Below are 17,397 nucleotides of genomic sequence, written 5' to 3' on the forward strand. Positions count from 1 at the left end.
CCCGGATGTTTGGATGCCCCCTTTGCAGCTCAGACAGGAGGTTTGACCCCTTGGTGCTGCCTGGCAAATACATCACCCTCTCATAACACCTGTAATATTTCCACCAAGTGTCCCAAGTGCCTTTTTAAAAATGGTTTTGCAAGCCCCAAAGCCACACACAACCCTCCTGCTGCCTCCCCTAAGCTAATAATTTGATTTTGGCTGGAGAGTCCTTTGTCTTGCAAACAGACAACAGGGTAGAAGAACTCCCCAGCAGCTGGAAAACTAAAATAAATCCCACCTCCCCGCAGGTTTAACAGCCATAAAATTCCTCAGACAGGTCCTTGCTGTTTGCTGGGAAGGTTTAACAGCCTCCCCTAACACTAAGCCCACGCCAGCACTTGCACTCAGTGTTTGTTACATCTGGTTTACAAGGCAGAAGCAATTACTGTAGCACCGGAGAGGCAATTAAGGTAATTTCTAAAGTAATTAACATAAGTGATAATGAGGAATTTGTGAGCGTCAGTGTTGAACAAGCTAATCTTTAGCTTAATTGCTGCGTTCCTCTTGTAGACCATGCATTTTGCATGAGTTGGATGTTTGGGTTTGGTATCTGGGAGCAGGAGCAATAATTGTACGGAGAACTACAAAAGGGAGCCGGGGTTACTGGGATCACACTGGGACGCCGTGGCACACCTGTCCAAGCCTTGAGCCCTGGGTTGGGGCACCTCAGAAAGGGCCAACACGTTGCTTTCATCAGTATTGTGACAGAGCACGTGCAGCAAATGGCTAAAATCATGTTGTTCATTTAATCACAACATGTATTTTTGTGCGTTTTCTTGAAATGGAGCTTCACGAAGGGAGCTGTATTTCTTTGTCTACCTCACCTCAGGACTGCTGGGAACATGTGCAGGCTCATCTCTAGGGAATGGTTCTGGTCCTCTGAATTTTTAGCAATTCAATAGCATTTGCTTTATGTGTCTTCACTGCAGACCTGCAATTAAGAGTTAGATACCCTTGCCTTCACTTTTGGTGTTATAGTGGTGTATGGAAAATGTTTTTGGGTCTGTGAAACACAACCTGTCGTGGAAGCTGTTGGGATCACAGGGAGCCACTGCCAAGGCAGTGCCACTAATAAAAGACCAGTTATTTTCACCTTTGTCAGCACAATCTCATTTTGAGGGGGGGAGGAAGGTTTAAGAAGCCACTATTTTTGCTGTTCCTGGGATGAAAGGTTCCACTAAGCTGCACAGGCAGTTGGAGTAAAACTGAGGAAATCTGTGGTAGGGACTGGGGGAAGCAGAAAAGGGAAGGTGTCTCTTTGCCTTCCCAGACCAGGAGGAAAGGAGAGGGAAAGTATGAAGTGCAGTAGAAATGCAGGGGTGTTCTGTCAGGTATCCATTCACATGATCTTTCCTTTCCAGGTGTCCAGCTCTGCCAGTCCACAAACCACCTTGGAAAGCCACGTGTTCAATGTTGCTGTTCTGCCCCAGACACCCAGAGCACCTCAGCTTTCCCTGGGCTCCTCTTTGCACATGGCTGTAAGTGATACACCAGACAGCTGGAGTAGGAATGGGAAAACAAGAAAGGTTAGAAGAGTAAATGGTGGGGAGGGTGGAGAAAATACCATGGAACGTTGAAAAACTCGGTATTAAAAGTGATGAATGTCTAGACTGTGTTAATGGAAAAGGTGATCTTGAAGTTTAAAGCTGATTTTGTAGGCTCAGACTTTGGGGTAAGCCTTCTCCACATGTCCCCATCACATGTGGGTGAAGTCCAGCCTTCCCTTCTACTCCCGCTGTCTCCTGCCTGCCAGACAGGACCAGGAAAGGCCAAAGGAGGTGGTGGGAGAGGGATGAGTGAAAACTCCATGGCACAGTGGCCTTGTCAAGGTTTAAAATAGCGGTGACCTTTCCCATGGTAATAAAATATGCTCAGACTGCTACTTGGAGCAATGTATCTTTCTGCTCCCGACTTTCTGTTGTTGTCATTATTGACGAAATTGATGGGAGAGATGTTTGGCAGAGCCACGAGGAGCTGAGTTTTATAGCTAATTACACACCACAAAATTCAATAGGGCCATAAAATACACTCTACCTCACCACCTGAGAGTCCTACCTTCGGGAGAGACAAATAGGCCTTGGAGGCAACTGGGAAGCAACCATAACCTTAAATCTTTCCATCATAAAATTGCACTTCCTTGCCTCAATGTGATGGAGTTCTGTTCATTTGTCTTCAGACTCCTTCAGAATTAGACTTCCAATATGTGAAGTCTTCCCATCCCTCTAGTCTTGACTTGTTCTGCTGGGAAAGGTCAGAAAAAGTTTGGTGACTCTTTGGTGGTTAAACTGGACATAACATAGATACTGTTTTTTCTTCAAGTTACCTGTTCCCCCCATGTTGGTGAAAGGATTTTATTCCTGTTCCTGAACCTTTCATGTTCCAAAGCAGATTAATTAATTGCCTGTATCCTTAATTTAGCTCGTTTTCTCCTTATTTTGCTCAGGATTATGAAATGAGCTGGATGCTTTTCATACCCACTGAGCTGTTTAATTCAGTGACTTCTTGGAGCTGTTAATTCTGCCGGATTAAGGTTCATGAACACATGCAAATTAACTGCTTTTGGGCACCTAAGTCTTTTCATGCAGCACCCTAATTCCTGTAATGTCTTGCCTGCCTTTGGCTCATAATAATCCTGTTATGGAAGGATCAGAGCAGTTTTAGACAGGTTTAAAACAAAGAGGGAAAAGCTACTCTCTATTCCAATGAAAGGGCTGAGTCATTTTTAGAATTACTCTTAAAAGAAAATCAAGTCCAGCCACATCAGACTGTACCAGAAAACTATGTAGGCAGTGACTTATGTCTTTGTCCAGGGAGGTTTTGATCAAACTAGGTTTTCCTTTCTCTCTTTTTAGTTGCTCTAGGTCAGAAGAGAAACCTGTCCAGCTGTGAGTGTGGAGGTTGTACATCTGCAGGGGACAGGGTGTCAGCTTTGGGGTTAAGAACTAGGCCTTTACATTCAAAGATTGTCTTATATTTAACTTTAGCAATTCTCTTTCAATGCATTTTTGGGTGAACCTTTCCTTGTCTCTGGCCTTGATGCTCTTGGTCTAATGTGTTTATTGAGGTGCTGGAGGACCGTGTGACAGTGATTGAGCCCCATCACCTCTCCTTTGTAGACCCAGAGGTTCCCAGTGAGAAAATCCTGTTCAACGTGACTGTCCCTCTTCTTCCTGGCCAAGGCAAGTGACCCTGTTCAGAACATGGCAGAAAACCATGTTTCCTGAGCACAGCACATTTTTCCCTCCAGCACCGTCCCGTGGAGGCACCTGTTAATCTGTTCAGCCTCCTTCCTTGGCTTCCAAACGCCTCCTTCCTTAACCCCACTTGCAGCCGTGGAATCGAGTGGCTTCCTCCTGTTTCACGCTGGTCTCTCTGCCTCTGTAGGTATCGTGGAGCACAGGGACAGGCCTCTGTCCCCTGTCAGGTATTTCACCCAGGCAGACATAAACCACGGCAAGATTGCCTATCGCCCGCCGACCGCAGCTCCTCACCTGAGGGAGATCATCGCCTTCTCCTTTGCAGGTGAGCCTCACTGTGTTCCCTGTAGGACCTACAGGGAGCTGGACTGCTGCTGTTCCTCCCTGGGGAGGAGAGACTCCTGTCTGGCTGAATGTCAGCACTTGCTCTCTCCAAAAGTCTCCAAATCCACATCAGTAGGTGCTTTCCTGTCCCGCCCGCAGTGACTCTGTGCTTGTGTTTTGTCCTGCCAGGTCTCCCAGAGTCCGTGAACTTCCGATTCACAGGTATGTGAACCACTTGCACTTTTTATCCATCTGCCCTTCCCATTGCCTGCTACTCCCTGGCCTTTCTTCTGCTGCAGGCACGCCTATGGGTGCTCGGTAGGAATTTCTGGAAAAACACATGCCTGGGGAATATTAATTCATCTGAATCCCAGCAGTGTTTTCTAGAAGCTGAGCTGCAGCTTTAGTAGAGACATCTTTTTCCAGTGGTTTCCTGGGATCCATCCTAAAAGCCTGATTCATTCCTGTTTTCCCCCTGTGCGAACAAGGAGTTTTATGCTGTTGTTTTTTTTAATACGGCATGGAGACATATCTGCAATTAAATTGCCATGATAAGCTGCTTGCTTGTTTAACACATCCTTCCCTTTTCATATGCTTTCTGGCTTCCACCAGCAAGACGGAGTCCGTGTTCTGACTTAGGAGCACATCTAACAGATCTGTGGAAGACAGGATGTATACACACAGACTTTCAGAAGTTTTAGAAGAGTTGAGTTAGGGGCAAAGATAAATGCTCTTGGCAGGTGTGAACTGTGTGTCCATAGACAAAGGTGTGGCTTGGAAAGGTGGGAGAGAAGTCAGCGGTGTCGGGCGGTGGTTTTGTACAGAAAGGTGCATTTCCCACGTGAGAGTCCCTGCAAACCCATCCCTAAAACACTCAGCCATGGTTTCTGTCTGTGTGCAGTGTCTGGTGGAGAAGACACAACCCCAGAGATGGTGTTTGTCATTCACCTGCTCTCTGCAGAGCAGCAGCCTCCGGTCTTCCAGATCGCGGCGCCGTTCCTGGAGGTCAGCCAGGGGGGCAGAGCCGCCATCGGTGAGTGGGGAGTGAGGTTGTTTGGGATGAGCCACTGCTGCTCGTGTCAGGAAGTTCTCTGGGGGTTGGTAGGTACTCCCCTGCTCTATGAACATGTGCACGTCTCTCTCCTAAGACGAGGGTTTGCACAGGGGTCACTTGTGAGCCACAGTAGCAATATGGGCATCATCAGGAGACTAATTATTTCCATGAAACCAGCAGCTCTTGGCCTAGGGCAGCTCCAAAATTATTTTACTTGTCATGTACTGACTGAATTACATGGTTTTTGGCTCCAATCACAATAACACCTCACAAACCCTGAAGGATATCCCAGTGTAGTGTCTGAGGAAGCTGAAGCCACGCTCTCTTTCCCCGGCACAGGGATCCAGTTGGCTGTGAGCGACACGGATACAGCTCCCGAGGGTCTTTTCTTTGAGCTGGTGAAGCCTCCCCATCATGGCATTGTGCTCAAGTACAGTGCAGGAGTGCAGGAGCTCATGAGAGCGGGTGAGTTGAGTAGGAGTTTGCCTCAGTGCAAGTGTGTGCCTGTCTACATGGCTGGTTTAGTTGACCAGGAGTAGAGTCAGATAGCCCTGGCAGATATGGATGCATCCATAGGGAAGCCCTATCTAGCTATGAGCTCAGAAATCAGCTGGCAAGAAAGGAGGAAGGGTGCCCTCCCTAAGAATCTGGAGGAGTGGCTGTGTCTGTGGAACTGGGAAGTTAACAGCTTTTCCTCTGCCCTGCCAGCTCCTTAATAAATGCCCTCGTAACTCACAGCCCTGTAAGGATGGGATTAAATGCCAGTTTAGTACGTGATTAAGTCTTCTGCTAAACTGGGGCCTTAGGTCATTCAGATTGGATTCCTGCTCTGAACAGAGTCTTCCTGACTTGTGCTGTTTGCTTTTGGGAAGGCGACGCCTTCACCTACGAGGACGTCACTCGGAATGCGCTGCAGTACGTGCACGATGGCTCAGCAGCAGCAGAGGACAGCATGGAAATCTCTGTCACCGACGGTGTCACCACTGTCACCACGGTGCTGAGGGTGGAAGTGTCCCTGCTGGACACCAACGGCCCGCAGCTGGTCCCAGGCTGCTTGCTGGCTGTCACCGTGGCCAGTAAAAGCTCCGTGACTCTCTCTCGGCTGCACCTCGCTTACACTGTAAGTTTTTATCTCCTCCTGAGCCCAGGGAATGCCGCCAGTCTCCCTTCCCTTGTCCCCCACAGCCCCTTCACCACACACCTCCCTGCTGTCAGCGTGGATTCTGCGTAGAGAGCGCGAGTTTTCACTGCTGCCAAAAGGGGAATAACAGACTCTTTCATCCCACAGGGATTTAGGGCTACCCCTGTTTGACTGTGACAGAGGTGAACTGCCATGCTGAACATGAGAGCAGAGTTAATCCCAGATTTTTCTGTCAAACGGGCTTGCTAATAAAGCACATGCATTTGCTAAGTGTTAATCCTTTGAAAATTTCAGCCCCCTCACCCACCTTCCAAAATTGCCTGGTTCTTTTTCTGGGCAGATTTGAAGGGGGAAGGATTAAACAAGCCAAGATGCTGCACGGCTTGGTGGCTTGAGTTGGTCCCAGGGGCTGTGTGCTGTGCAAGAGTTATCCTGCTGGTGACATTCCCAGGAAAGGTGCTTTACTCCTTGCAGATGGTTTGGCAGCCAGTGCATTAGCAGTGGGGTTTGGGTCTGAGATTGCAGTGCAGGTGTGAGGCTGGAGAGATCTGAGGTGGTGGCTGTCAGAGAGATGACTGGGGATGTTTTTTCCGAGGGATCACTCTGGATAAAAGTCTGGGGTCTGTCCTGTTCTCCTTTTAAAAGAGGAAGGCTGACAAGAGAGTTATTCAGGTTTAATCTCAGTAAGAGAACAGTTAGGGAAAAGAGGATTTCATTCCTGACCCATATGGTGATTTCTGCTCGGGTCTCATTTTTCAGCCAACCAGCAAAAACTCTTCTCAGGAAAGATGAGCTGTGATATCATAGAGGTGATTGTACTTAATGTAGTTGAAAAGAGGCAAAATCAGCTTTTATTTTAGCGTGAAGTACTTTGAAAATGAAAATACCAGGTTTATGTCTGGGAGACTGTGTTGATGTGATACCAGGGAACAAAGAAAACCTCTCTGAGCTGAGAGAAAATGAAAATACATTTTGTGGTAGAGTTTGAAAATGTCAACCCATTTGACTCTCTTCTCATCAGGAGAGCTTCATTTAATATTCGTCCGTGGATCTGACCCAGCTAGGCAGATACAGTTCCCTGCAAAACACTTGTTCCTCCTTCCATTTTTAGTGGAGGAAAGCAATGGCTAATTTTCCCTGGTTTGATTTGGTTTGTTCCTTCATGTTTTAGGACAACAATTCTCCTGACTCAGAGATAAGAATCCAGTTGATATCTCTGCCTGCATATGGAACCCTCTTACGGATGTCGGGCTCCCACAATGAAGAGCTTTCCAAGGTTTATAATTTCACCATGGAAGACATCAACAGCCAGAGGATCAGGTAGCAAAGAGAGCTATTCTCCTTCAAGCCATGCCAGTTAAAAGCTCTGTGGGTTTTCCCCAGGGATCTCTGGGCTGTGTTATGTTAGTGCAATGTTTCAAAGGTATTTTTCCCTTTCTTGTCCCTTGTATCCTCTGGGATTATGGATAAGAGCATTTTCTCTGTGCAGAATTAGGTGTTTCTGCATGTCTGAAATGCCAGTACTTGGTGTAGCTTCAAATTAGGGGGATTTTTTCTGTGTCTGTGATGTCATGGTGACGCTTTAGGTAGGCAACACCTAAACCAGTGATTTAAAAGAATTCGGGGAATGAACATGAGGGAGGGTTGGGAACTGAGATGCCATCTCTCTTCCGGGAGGTGTGTGCTCACCGCTGACTGCAGGGACAGGGTGTAGTTTCCTGACTGTCAGTGGGACTCCCTGACCTGGGCTGTGTTTGGTTCCACAGCTACTCCACCACGTTTGAGACCAGCAATCAGCCCGTTACGGACATCTTCCACTTCGCTGTTCTTGATGCTGACGACAACCGGCTGGACAGGCAGATGTTCACCATCACTATCACACCTGCCCACACCCTGCCTTCACTCATTGCTTTTGCTGACCACATCACTGTAAGTGGCTGCCCAGGATACTGGAAGCAGGGAGAAAAATGACTTCAAAGTCAGGAATTGGACAGTTTTCCTGGACTGAGGGGAAATCACTGATAAAATAGGGTGCTGCGCATACGATGCTGTGAACGCAAAGGGTTAACAAATCACTTGGAGGCCAGAGGAGGCTGACAGTCCACCTGCATCTCTGAACCTCCTCTGCTTACACCTAGTCAGGAGCTGGTTCTCCCTAAAGTGTCCTGTTGATATCAGTGGAACAAGTCTGACTTATCCCTGTCCAATATTTTGTCCCTTATTTCACCAGCCTGTGTGTAAAGTCTGAAAACACCTGGTGCTTTGGACTGACACACAGCATTTCACACTCCTTATTGAAGCCTTTTGAAGCCACCTCCCTCCTTTCCAGCTTTGCATTCCCCCTCCCTTGCCTTCAAAAGGCTCTCTCAGCCAGAAATGCATTTTCTTGCCTTCCAAGAGGTCAGAGTGACTCTGCCAGTTCTCTTCCTGCCCTGATGAAGCCCTCACAGGCTCCTCTTGGGGGCCAGGCAGGCTTTGTTCTTCCCATCTCACCTCACCTCCCAGCTGATTTCCTACCTGACAGATCTAGGGGAGGATGGGACAGCACTCCAGAACCTGGGCAAGCCTATTCCATGGAGGCAGCCTTGTTCAGTAAGGATTTGTGTTGTGTGCTCTTGCTTTCCAGGTGGATGAGGGGGGCAGGATCCCACTGCTGGCTGGTCACCATTTAACTGCTGGTTATGATACTGCTGCCAAGGAAGACCTGAGGGTCACGGTTGTCACTCTGCCTATCTATGGCTACATCCAAAACACCAGGACAGGTAAACTGCTTGGCTCTCTCCTCTTCCCCCTGGCTGGTTTGTAGCCCTAACAGGATCATACCTATCATATCCCGTGGATGGGATCACCTGTGCTATGCCTAAAACTGCAGCTTCCACTCCAGTGCAGCAGAGTTTGCTTTCCTTAAAGATGTGGAAATCCATGTTGTAGGAAGTAACATCCATCCTTCTGCAGCCTTCACAATGTGCCATTCTTCTCCTAACCCTGCTGCTTTTATGTTTAGTTTATCAGTGACTTGAACACCCTTTCACTAGTGATATTCCGGTTTGCAGGTGAGAGTTTTGGCCCACAGAGTGAGTCTGCTGGCACCACAGATGCATCCTTTTCCCTTCAAGATGTTCTGGAGAACAGCATTTACTACTTCCAGAGCGTCCACGAAAGCATTGAGCCCACGAGTGATGTTTTCAGCTTTTATGTGAGCGATGGCTTCAGCCAGTCTGAGGTGCAGAGCATCAACATCACAATCCAGGTACGCCTGTGCTCGCTGGCTGCCAGAGCCCTCTCCTTTCACACAGACGCTTTTCAAGTGCAAACTTTGCTAGACTCTGGCTAGATTTGGGCAGACTGGTGATGTCAGCACCAGTACTGTCATTTGGGAACTTGTATTTCATTCAGGTGGGTCTTTTCCCTGTGTTCATTTCCCTTTTTTGACTGTGTGTCTTTGTGCAGAGACAGAACGATGAGCCCCCCAAGATGGTGCTGGAGCCTGTCCGAGTGCAGGGGAGCTCAGGAGTGGTTGTCACCAATGCCTCCCTCAACCTGCAGGACTTGGACACCCAGAACAGTGAGCTGGTCATTGTGGTGAACCAAAGTCCTGAGCATGGTAAGTCCCGACAAGCTGAGGAGGTGAGGGAGAGGAGGTTTTTTTGTGTCAGTGTCTGTCTGTCTTCATACCTGTGTGTGTAACAGCCCCTGATGTGAGAGAGGAGCCTGGCATGTTGGATAAAGCACATTTGGACCAGCAGCCATGGGATTGTGCTTCAGAACAGCAGAACTCTCTATTTGAGAGTTGTCCCTCACTCTCTGGGGGAGGAGAAAGGGGGGCTTCATGCATTTCCCTGGGAAGTTCCCTGTATGTTCCCCCCTTTCCTCTTGCCCAGCAGTGGCAAAGCCAGGCAGGGTGTCAGTGAAGGCTTGTGTCCCCAGCAGGCTGCCTTATTCCCATCATTTTGATCCGTCTGTTGTTTCCCAGGTCACCTCCGCAGGAGACAAAGCACGGCAGAGCCCCCAGAGCATGGGCATGTGCTGTCCAGGGGCTCTACCTTCACCTACCAGGACATTCTGGATGAGCTGATCGTTTATACACGGAGCGGTGCAGCAGCACAGGCAGACGAGTTTGGCTTCTCCATCACAGATGGACTCTACACACAGGCAGGGAGGCTGGAATTCTCCATGGAGCTGCCCAAGAAGCAGCCACCCACGTTAGCTGTCAACAGGGACCTGCAGCTCCCAGCTGGTACGAGGAGAATGGCATGGCTCTGTAGTGCTGGATGGTCCAGTCTAAACCAGTCGCTTTGCTGGCCTGGCTGAAGCTGACTGTGCGCTTCTTTCCCTGGTCCAGGCTCTGCAGCTCCACTCACAGCCCAGCACTTGAAGGCAGCAGCTGGTTATTCAGGGGACTCGACGCTTAGATTTGTCCTGAGGAGGGATCCCAGCAGGGGCCGTCTGCAGCTGAGCAAAGCTGATAACCCAGTCCAGATCTCTGCCAAAGGACCCGTCAAAAGTTTCACCCAGGCTGATATAAACAAAGGTGAGAGTGCTGGGTTTTAGATAGTCAGTGCAAATATATGTGGCTGGTTTAGGCAGTCCTGCAAGGAGCAGGGAGTTGGACATTTATGAGTCCCTTCCAACTTGAGATAGCCCATGATTCTATGGTCCTTATGAGAGGGGGAGGATGACCTGAAGCAAGGAAGGGAAAGGGAAAGAAGTTCAATAAGGCTGTTAGAGCAGGGCAGAGAAACGTATCATTAAGCAAATGTTAAGAAATCTCTCTCAGCAGGGAAAAAGAATAAAGAGAGAAAGTAATGAAACCCAAATCCAGGAGCTCTGTCCAGCCCCAAGTCCCTCACCTGATGGTGCCTGCTTCCAAACGACGAATGAAATGATGCAGCCTGTAATAAACCACCTCTTTTCTCCTGTCCCTCTCTCCAGGGCAAGTGGTTTACAGCCACAAGAAAGGGGATCCCGGCGGAAATTTCCCCTTCACCTTTGATGTGATCGATGCAGATGGCAACAAACTGACGGACCAGGTTTTCCATATCCGTGTATTAGGTAAAAGACAGTGCTGAAGTTATGGTCTCTTTGCTGCAGAGCTCAGGACTTCACAGATGCCCATCCCACATGTATGGCAAGTGAAGATGTAGTTCTTGAGGCGGAGTTTTGATGCTCTGTCAATTCAAAGGCCTTTGAAGTGAGGGGCATGGGGAGAGTTTGTGGGTGTAAGGATTAGTTCTCAGACTTGTAACAAACTCACTGAACAGGTAGAAAAATATCTTTGTGCAGTTTAGATTGTCTCTGAGGCATTCTAACGTTACCATCCCCTCAATTAATGCCAAGATCCAAAGTTCCTGTTTCAGAATTATCAAAACATTTGTGTGTGTGTTGTCTTTTGCTTGAGCACAAGTGCCTGATATGAATAACACCAAAGGAAGGAGGGTGACTGTCTCCTAACTCAGCTTTGTATGTAACCCTTCCAGAGAACAGATTTCCCCCCTCCATCGTCACTAACAAAGGGCTGGTGCTGGATGAGAACTCGGCGAAGACAATCACAACCCTCCAGCTCTCGGCCACTGACCAGGACAGTGAACCCACCCAGCTCCAGTACAAGGTCACCCGGCAGCCACAGCTGGGGCACCTGGAGCACGCGGCCTCCCCAGGTGAGCAGGGAAGTGTTTTACTCCGTTGGGTCCTTGGAGCAGCAAGGCTTTTGACCCCTAAAGCTTCACTGTGGGGAAAAATGTGCTTGGAGGCTGCAGCACAGAATTCTGTTTCCCGTTAGGAATCAAATAGTCATTAGCCCAGAGAGCAGGAGAATAAGGTGAGCGGAGGCAAGGCAGCCTAAGAATCACAGGTGAGGATTTATTCAGCCTTTGGGAGAATTTATGCCCCTGTTCCTGCTTCTGCATGACAGGAAAGCTTTCAGCCTTTGCTGTGAATAGCACAGCACCCCAGAGAATCCATCCCTTAATGTCCGTGGAAACAGAGCCCACCTTGGGGAACAGACAACTTGTTTTCTCTCCCCCTCTTGGCCAGTATGTTCCTTGATCCCTAAAAACCAGCTTCGTTCCCTAGCTGTGCCTGGAAGAGAGGAAGAGAACTATCCACTGAGTTAGTTTAAAAGGAAGCTCCATTGGGGTGTGATGGATATGCTGGATAATGAATTCTGGTCCTTCAGAGAGGGGGGTTGATCAATCTGGTGGAACTCCTGCAAATGTGATCTGAATTTTAGAGCTGCCTTCTGTGCCTGCTGACAGTGTGAGTGTGCTGCCCCTCTCTGATGAATTAATCTAAATCTCAGCTGTCATATAATATGCTCTTCTGATTTAATTATACTCATCTAAGATTATATTTCTTCTTAGCATTAGATTTCTCATTAACATGAGATTAAAGTGGAACTATTTGCCGTGTGTGTTTTCAAGATACAGACAGTCCCTGTACAGCCAAGTTTTAATGTGTGGTTTCCCTCATCCTCTCATGTTGAAAGGGCAGGAATAATGAATGAAAGTTATAATAAGCAAACCCCCTGCTGAGAGTAAATTAAAAACTTGCAATATTTTTGTCCGAATTGCAAACTAAACAGTGAGTCTTGTACTTTGGAGACCTGAGTTAAGGATTTTATTCCTCCTGTTATTTAAAATGTGATGATTCTGATTTCTGTGCTTTTTCCCGTCTGTGATGGACCGAGAAAGATAAAGAGTCACAGACTGGGAAGGAATTGTTTTCGTGATTTAAATGACCTAAACCTAAGGAGAGAGTACTGGAGTGTTCAAAAGAGAACCCAAGCCTTTAAAGCTAATGAGCTCTGAGGAAATCTTGGCTGATCATTCTGGTTTGGCTCATTTATTTATACCAGATCCCGATATCTTTTGTAGTGTGGCCAATACTTGTCAGTAGCCATTTCGGGTGATAGATTGGTGGCAAACTTTTTGTCAGGGTGTTTGTTGTTGTTAACAGCAGTAAAACTGTCAAACACAGCAGTGACAGTTAAAAAGCTCAAGTGCTTTTTAAAATGCTTGTCATGTCCCTTTCTGTGGCTGTGTCACACCTAATGGCCTGTAAAGATGTCACTATAAATCACTGTTGTAAATGGGCCTTAGTCTTTCTAAATGCAGGGGTACAAGGAAGGGCAGAGACAGCGGAGACTTGGAAGGCATTTTGGAAAACTGCTGGGAGGCCAGGAGACCTTTAGCTCGTACTCAGTGTTGCCATGGTTGGGTTAGTCCTGCCCAGCAGTGACAATCCAAGTGTTACATGAACCATTTTTCTCCCAGCTTCTCTGCCCCTCAGCCCCCAGAGGCCCATCCCCAACAGGGTGTCCTGACGGTGTGAGGTGCCTTTTTTAAGATTGTAAGTCTAGGGAAAAGGCTGGACTTGATTTTGCAGAAGGAGTTTTCGGGAGGCTCTGTGCCAGCTAAAACCCTGGCTCAGCTGAGGTTCATGGGACAGATATATCCAGCTGCCTATAGTTTTTCCCTGCATTGTTCTTTCTATTACACATTTTTCCCTATTATTCTTTTTCCAGGGATGAGAATTAATTCCTTCAGCCAGGCAGACTTGGCCTCTCGCAGCATCCAGTACGTCCACACCAGTGACATGGAAAAGCACATGGATGCCTTCACCTTTTCTGTGTCTGATGGGATGAATGAGGTGAGTCCCAGCGTGGCCTTTGCCCAAGTGAGAACAGAGGGGGCTGCTCTTACTTCTGCTGTGAGAATTCCTACATCCCACAGGGAAAGCAGCGAGCCCTGTGCAGGGAACAGGGAGCCACCTGTGCTGCGGCCTCACGAGACTGGTTTACCAAGATCTGAGTGTCTGGTTTTCAGTTGCTTGCCAATTGCTCCTGGAGCTCAGCTTTGATCCAGTGCACTGACGACGTAGTGACGACAGTCAGACCCCTGGGAAATGTCTCCTTCCTGCTTTCTGAAAGAGGAAAATCATAGCTGCACATAGAGGGAGAGGGGCAAAGTAGAATGAGAGAGGGAGGGAAAGTGGATGCCCATAAACACCACAGAATGAGGGAGACTTAATCAGTGGGGAGGGATAGAAAAGGTCATGTTCACATGATCTGGGCTTAGAAGCTCAGATGTACTCACGAGACAAGGCTGAAATAAGTGACCCGAACTGGGGATCACTGTGGTCTTGCAGTGGACTTGTACTCTTGGAGGGCTGAATTCATCACAAGAGGCTTTTCCTGCTATTCCAGGTGAGCCAGACATTTGACATCACCATAAACCCCGTGGATGACTCCTTACCCATAGTGCAAAGCCTCGGGATGACAGTTCAGGAAGGGATGAGAAAAACCATCACTGAGTTTGAGCTTAAAGCAACAGATGCTGACACAGAGGTAAGGCAGGACTTCCCCTTTCCTCCTCCCTCCCCTTTCCTGCTGCACATCTGGGCTGTCAGGAAAATGGGCTTCTGTTTAAAGACAGGCCTGGCCTTGACACTGAGTTTACCAAGGATGGATGAAAATCACATAACATGGATGAAAAGGACATTTCCTCTTCCACCTCCTGAGTCTGGCTGAAGGGCTGACTCTACTTCACTGCTACTTCCCTGCAGCGAGAGCTCTCCTGGCTGCCTGTTACTGCCCTGAGCCAAAATCCTGCCCTAAGGGTTTTTTGCTGCTTCTGCACCGGCAGCAGTGGCAAGGGGCACGTTGCCTGGAACCGCTGCAGGATAGGGGGGCTGCTCTTGTGTTCACAGAGCTGTCACAGGGGTGGGAGCCGTCTCAGACCAGCCACACCAGTAGTTTGGTGTGATGATTTGTGGAGAGCCACCTTGGGAGAGGGATGAAGACAGGGCAGGGCTCAGGGGGAACCAGTTCGGTGTGCGGGGCTGCGTTAGGCCCGGTTGGAGACACTGCGCTAGGGAAGCTGTCTGGGCAGGGAGTCCCTCTCCAGGCTGGAAGGACACGCCTGTCCTGGTGCTGAGTCCACGTCCCGAGCTTTGCCACTCCGTGTCCTCGGCACAGGTTGAGTCGGTCACGTTCACAGTGGTGCAGCCGCCCCGGCACGGCCTGATCGAGCGCAGCAGCGCCAGCGGCCAGCGCCACCAGCAGGCCACCACCTTCACCATGGGGGACATCTACCAGAACCGCGTCAGCTACAGCCACGACGGCAGCAACTCCCTCAGGGACCGCTTCACCTTCACCGTGTCCGACGGCACCAACCCCTTCTTCCTCGTGGAGGACGGGGGGAAGAAGGTGAGGGCAGGAGACGAGGTGTGAGGGAGACCTCAGTCTGCCTGGGCGGATGAGGCGCTGACTCCCAGAGTAACGTCCGTCTCTCTGAACTTTTTGTCAGGTCGTGACAGCAGCACCGCAGCACTTCCAAGTGGAAATTCTCCCTGTGGATGACGGGACACCCAGGGTTGTCACCAACCTGGGTTTGCAGTGGCTGGAGCACGTGGATGGCAAGGTAACTGCCTGTCTGAGCTCAGCTTGGATTGTTTCTTAGGCTGTTCCTGGGGCAGGAGCTTCGCAGGTAAGCATCCTGATCCCTCAGCATTTTTATTTTTGTGGTAGAGAAAATCCCTCCACCCCAGGGTATGTTTTCAGCTTTGCTGATGGTGGAGAAGTCTTGATGATGTTCTGCAGCAGCCATGGCAGAGATACATGGCTTTCCAAGGATATGATGTAGGGATTTCTCGCTGTGACGTGCCTTTGTTTTGCTGAAGTCCAAACAAAACCCCAGGAAACTGTCTCTCTCAGCTTGTTTCTGAGGGCCCAGCATTAACTGCAAAGAAACACTTTGGTTCTTCCTAAGAAAAAAGACTGGAAGACACTGTAGTAAGAAATTGTATTAAGAAGTGGCTATCTCAGCTCAAATTCCTGACTTAAGAAAAAGCACTCCTGCAGCCTCGGGCAGTTCAGTTCTCTCTCTTTCTTCTGCTGTTAAAGGCATTTTCTTTTAGAAGAGAAAGCAAAATGTGGTGGAACTGAGTCAGATCCACGTGAGGACATTTGAAAGAGGCCCTAGTCCAGGCTCCCCAGAGCAGCTTGAACTGTCCTGTTCTTCAACCTGAGGCTGTTTGCAAATGCTTTTTGCAAAGCCAGGCCTCACCTGAGCATCAGCACAGTTCATGGAGCAGAGGTTTTCAGGTGAAAACAAAAAATTTATCTTAGCTTTTAGTCCCAGCTACATAAGGCTGGGCAGCTGCTTCTCAATTTGCTTTTCTTTGAGGCACACACTGATGTGAGGCAAAATTTGAATTCTTCCTGCACTGTCAAACCCCTTGTGGGGTGTCCGTCTGTTCACACTGCTCTGTGCTTTCACATCCCTAGATTTTCCCTCATGGAAAACTGTTTGACAGAGGGATCATTGGGCTTTTTGTGTGAACAGTCAAGCAGACTTGCACTGCTGGACCCCCAGTGTTTTACTCCCGTGGTTTGGCTTTAATCCAGGCAACCAACCTCATCACTAAGAAGGAATTACTGGTGACAGATCCTGACACAGATGACAAACAACTGATCTACGAGATAACAACTGGTCCCAGAAATGGTCATGTGGAGCACAAGCTGAAACCAGGGACGGCTGTGACCACTTTTACACAGGGTATGGAGCTGGGCTGTGTCCTGCTGCTTTTTTCCTTCCTTTGTTAAGGAAAGAAAAGATGGGAAGGGAGAAGACAAGGGGCAAATCTCCAAAGTATGTAGAAAATAAGCCTTGGACTTTCCTCTCAGTTGCAGAAATCCTGTGATTTCTTAGTAGATGCCAACCTGTGTCCTGTAGCACACCCAGGTTCTCCAGACTTGTTAGAGCTGGAGACTTGACTTGGGACAGTAAAGGGGAGTTGTAGATCATCACAAGGTCTGGTAGATGTGTAGCCAGCAGTGCAGAGCAGTGTGTGGAAAGTTCGGTCTTGCAGGGCTGAGGGGCCCTCCATCAGGAAGGGGAGGTGAGGGGGTTACTGCTGCCTGTGGAGACCCCGATCCTTGCGGTGATGTATAAAACTGCCATTGGATTTCTGTGTCGGCTCACTGGATGTCTCCTCCTGGCAGAGGATGTGAACCAGGGCCTCATTCGGTACGTGATGGATGAGGAGAAGGCTCAGGAGACCACGGACAGCTTTCAGTTCCTAGTGAAGGACAGCAAACCCAACGTGGTCAGTGGCAATGTCTTCCATGTCCAGTGGTCTCTCCTCAGCTTTACACACACCAGGTAAGTGTGATTGGACCCTACAGCGTGGGAATGAAATTCTGTCCATGAGGAAAGGGGCCTGCTGGGCTAAACCACGGAGCAGCTGCCCTCTGCCCAAGTCCCTGGTTATTAGTGTCCCTCGGATTTTCCATGGAGGCCACACTCACCCTGAGTCCATGGTGCTCAGTATGACACAAACACACAGAGTTTGCTCCTCAGGCTGTTATTTCTGTCTGCTTGATCCCTTTGCAGCTACAAGGTCAGAGAGAGCTCCGGCTCCGTGAGCGTCACCGTGAGGCGGGTCGGGAGCCTCAACCAGTACGCCATAGTCATGTGCCGCACCGAGCAGGGAACGGCCACCGCCGGCTCCGGATCACAGCTGGGACAGCAGGACTACGTGGAGTACACGGGGCAGGTAGGCTGGGGACACCGGGAAAGGGACGGTCTGACCATACCTGCCCTCAGGCCTGGAGGAAAGAGCTGATGGAAAGCGATAAA

At 49.0% G+C, this 17,397-nt stretch overlaps 1 protein-coding gene across 1 annotated transcript in view; it reads left to right on the forward strand.

Moving 5' to 3' along the window:
- The window catches only part of FRAS1 (Fraser extracellular matrix complex subunit 1), a 70,010-nt gene that overhangs the window by 40,977 nt on the left and 11,636 nt on the right, over positions 1 to 17,397 (forward strand). The window contains exons 30-52 of the mRNA XM_017836714.1: positions 1,404 to 1,520; positions 3,107 to 3,221; positions 3,427 to 3,564; positions 3,753 to 3,785; positions 4,465 to 4,596; positions 4,957 to 5,082; positions 5,490 to 5,737; positions 6,930 to 7,078; positions 7,525 to 7,687; positions 8,385 to 8,520; positions 8,812 to 9,008; positions 9,209 to 9,362; positions 9,732 to 9,995; positions 10,101 to 10,289; positions 10,691 to 10,810; positions 11,236 to 11,415; positions 13,281 to 13,405; positions 13,962 to 14,102; positions 14,733 to 14,963; positions 15,064 to 15,177; positions 16,164 to 16,314; positions 16,761 to 16,920; positions 17,152 to 17,314. Of these exons, the coding sequence (XP_017692203.1) occupies positions 1,404 to 1,520; positions 3,107 to 3,221; positions 3,427 to 3,564; positions 3,753 to 3,785; positions 4,465 to 4,596; positions 4,957 to 5,082; positions 5,490 to 5,737; positions 6,930 to 7,078; positions 7,525 to 7,687; positions 8,385 to 8,520; positions 8,812 to 9,008; positions 9,209 to 9,362; positions 9,732 to 9,995; positions 10,101 to 10,289; positions 10,691 to 10,810; positions 11,236 to 11,415; positions 13,281 to 13,405; positions 13,962 to 14,102; positions 14,733 to 14,963; positions 15,064 to 15,177; positions 16,164 to 16,314; positions 16,761 to 16,920; positions 17,152 to 17,314 (3,546 nt within the window). The remainder of the gene's footprint in view (positions 1 to 1,403; positions 1,521 to 3,106; positions 3,222 to 3,426; positions 3,565 to 3,752; positions 3,786 to 4,464; positions 4,597 to 4,956; positions 5,083 to 5,489; positions 5,738 to 6,929; positions 7,079 to 7,524; positions 7,688 to 8,384; positions 8,521 to 8,811; positions 9,009 to 9,208; positions 9,363 to 9,731; positions 9,996 to 10,100; positions 10,290 to 10,690; positions 10,811 to 11,235; positions 11,416 to 13,280; positions 13,406 to 13,961; positions 14,103 to 14,732; positions 14,964 to 15,063; positions 15,178 to 16,163; positions 16,315 to 16,760; positions 16,921 to 17,151; positions 17,315 to 17,397) is intronic.

Source organism: Lepidothrix coronata, unplaced genomic scaffold, assembly GCF_001604755.1.
Source record: "Lepidothrix coronata isolate B3197 unplaced genomic scaffold, Lepidothrix_coronata-1.0 Scaffold283, whole genome shotgun sequence".
NCBI classification, from domain to species: domain Eukaryota; kingdom Metazoa; phylum Chordata; class Aves; order Passeriformes; family Pipridae; genus Lepidothrix; species Lepidothrix coronata.